The sequence below is a fragment of the Nerophis ophidion genome, linkage group LG07 (assembly GCF_033978795.1).
Source record: "Nerophis ophidion isolate RoL-2023_Sa linkage group LG07, RoL_Noph_v1.0, whole genome shotgun sequence".
NCBI lineage: Eukaryota > Metazoa > Chordata > Actinopteri > Syngnathiformes > Syngnathidae > Nerophis > Nerophis ophidion.
This window is the reverse complement of record NC_084617.1, coordinates 1347807-1350936: the sequence shown is the minus strand read 5'-3', so window position 1 is coordinate 1350936 and position 3130 is coordinate 1347807. Positions and strand designations below refer to the sequence as shown.

General features: G+C 44.6%; 1 protein-coding gene across 1 annotated transcript in view; it reads left to right on the top strand.

Annotated features, from left to right (window-relative positions):
- Positions 1-231: 231 nt before the first annotated feature.
- Positions 232-3130, top strand: part of si:ch211-66e2.5 (hemicentin-1) — a 26132-nt gene continuing 23233 nt past the window's right edge. Inside the window, exon 1 of the mRNA XM_061905047.1 lies at positions 232-466. Coding sequence (XP_061761031.1) covers positions 427-466 — 40 coding nt within the window. The 5' untranslated portion in view covers positions 232-426. The remainder of the gene's footprint in view (positions 467-3130) is intronic.

The window sequence follows — 3130 nt, the reverse complement described above, 5'->3', positions numbered from 1 at the left end:
TACGCCCCAGCAGCATAGTGGAAGTGTCATAGTGTTGGTGACGTCACAACACCCCTTGTGAAATGGTACGCCCCAGCAGCGTAGAGGAAGTGTTATAGTGTTGGTGACGTCACAACACCCCTTGTGAAATGGTACGCCCAGCAGCGTAGGGTTAGTGACGTCACAACACCCCTTGTGAAATGGTACGCCCCAGCAGCCTAGAGGAAGTGTTATAGTGTTGGTGACGTCACAACACCCCTTGTGAAATGGTACGCCCCAGCAGCCTAGTGGAAGTGTTCTGGCGGCAGTGGAGTACATTCTTACTAGAATATTCACTATTGTCTGGAGTCTCATTATTCATACACACAAACAACTGTCTCCAGTTTGACGGAGAGCATCTTTTTCTTCCATATCTTTGAAGACAATAGAACGTGCTGCCATTTGGTGATGTGGTGCTTGGTGTTCACCTGCCTAGTCGTCTGTGCAGGTATGACAACTTTGTGTTGACTTTTACACTCGTGTTAGCATTAGCTCCTGGCTAGCTACACACATTAGTAATAGTTTCTCTTTCCTGACACATTTATTCGCTTTTGTTTGAATACACATCAACTAAAATGACACTAAATACTTTGTCTTACCAAACTAATTTGACTGGGTGTGGACGTCGAGGAGGAACATGTTTGTTTCACTTTGCTGCTTGTTTCAATGCTGCTGTAGCCGAGTGTCCTGGGTCGGCACTTCTGGGTACTGATAAGAGAAAATAATAAAAGGGAACCATGAGAGCTGGTCCGGACTCCACCTCTTCTTTATTGTTCCCTTCTTTACACCTCTCTCCACATATCAGTGGTCCCCAACCTTTTTGTATCCGCGGACCGGTCAACGCTTAATAATTTATCCCGCGGGGGGGGGGTCCTTTTCTTTTTCTTCTCTTCTTTGTCATGAAAAAGGGACATTTTTGCCATGAAAAAGGGAGGTTTTTGTGGTTGGTGCACTAATTGTAAGTGTATATTTAATAAAAAATAAATAAGTATATATATTTTTTTTAAATAAAAAATTCTTCTGCAGCCCGGTACCAATCAGGCCACCGCGGCCCGGTGGTTGGGGACCACTGCCATATACCACACCTTCTTCCAAGTGCAGGACTAATAGACTCAAGAACTCCTTTGTCCCACACGCCATTAGACTGTACAACTCCTCTCTGGGGCGGGGGGTGGGGGGGTACTAGGATGACAGGGGATGCAAAACATTAACAGTGCAATACGTTTTCATAACATGGTCACTACTGCCTACTTTGTCGTGTTATATTCTTATTTTACTGTTATATTGTTATTTCCATTGTTTTTATTCTTTTTGTAATATTTCTCTATTTTGTTTCCTTTTAACCCCCCATTATTTACTTTTTACTTTTTTTAAAAATTGATCTAAACTCTGTACACTGCTGCTGGAATTATAATTTTCTTGAAGGAACTCTTCTGAAGGAATCAATAAAGTACTATCTCTTCAACTACCCACCTTTATATAGACCTCTTACGTCACAGCCCTACGGCAACACTGGAGGGACACCCTGAACTGTTTGTTACACTGGATTGCAATCACGTGACTTCAAGACACTTCCGGGTTTCAGGTCTATTTTCATAAATAAGGCGCACCTGATTATAAAGCACATTAAAGGAGTCATATTACTATTATGATTATTTTGTAAATGTAAAAGACTTCCTTGTGTGTCTACATAACATGTAATGGTGCTTTTTTGGTCGAAATGTTTCATAGATAATGTTTTACACATCCTCTTCAACTCACTTTCTGACAGTCTCTTCAGGATGCACTCTTCTGTGGGCGCTCTTATTTACATGCTTCTACTTGGACGGCGTCATCTTTGTTGTAGCGGTGTAGCGTGCAAGGACGGGAGTGTCAAAAGATGGCACTAACTGTTTTAATGACATTCACACTTTGCTTCAATCAATAACAGAGCAGCATCCCCTCATCCGTGGCTCAATAATGCAACAACAACAACACCCGAAATGTGTCCCGTGACCAGAACCATCTAATAAGTAAAGTTCCTTGGGTGAATAATGTCAACTCACTACACCGGTATGTTTTAGTGCTTTCATGGTGAGTTGACTGACAGATATAAGTAAGAACTTTACACTACTTTATATTAGAAATGGCAACAGTGGGTGAATGATTGTCACATAACAAGAAGATAGAGAAAAAGAAGAAGATTATCTACTACAGCATCGTCACGGACAACAAAGGCGGACGCCCGCAATTTTTCAGGATTTATGCAGATCCCAAATACACATCAGCAGGTACCGGAAAGTAAGGAAAGTTGCTTTTGCATAATATTGAGAAACAAAACGCCAAATAGTATGTCTTACCTTTATACACACACCTTAATAATACTCCTATGTTGAAGCACACCAGGGCAGCACGGTGGAAGAGGTGTTTGTTGCTTGTGCCTTACAATACGGAGGTCCTGAGTTCAATCCCGGGCTCTGGATCTTTCTGTGTGGAGTTTGCATGTTCTCGCTATGACTGCGTGGGTTCCCACCGGGTACTCTGGCTTCCTCCCACCTCCAAAGACATGCACCTAGGGATAGGCCCCTCCCACCTCCAAAGACATGCACCTGGGGATAGGCCCCTCCCACCTCCAAAGACATGCACCTGGGGATACCCCCCTCCCACCTCCAAGGACATGCACCTGGGGATAGCCCCCTCCCACCTCCAAAGACATGCACCTGGGGATAGGCCCCTCCCACCTTCAAAGACATGCACCTGGGGATAGGCCCCTCCCACCTCCAAAGACATGCACCTGGGGATAGGCCCCTCCCACCTCCAAAGACATGCACCTGGAGATAGGCCCCTCCCACCTCCAAAGACATGCACCTGGGGATAGGCCCCTCCCACCTCCAAAGACATGCACCTGGGGATAGGTTGATTGGCAACACTAAATTGGCCCTAGTGTGTGAATGTGAGTGTGAATGTTGTCTGTCTATCTTTGTTGGCCCTGTTATGAGGTGGCGACTTGTCTAGGGTGTACGCCACCTTCCGCCCGAATGCAGCTGAGATGGGCATGACTTAAATATTAAGCAAGTAGTAGTGATATTGTTATTATAAGTGCTAACGCAGACAAACTCTTTATAGCGACGCT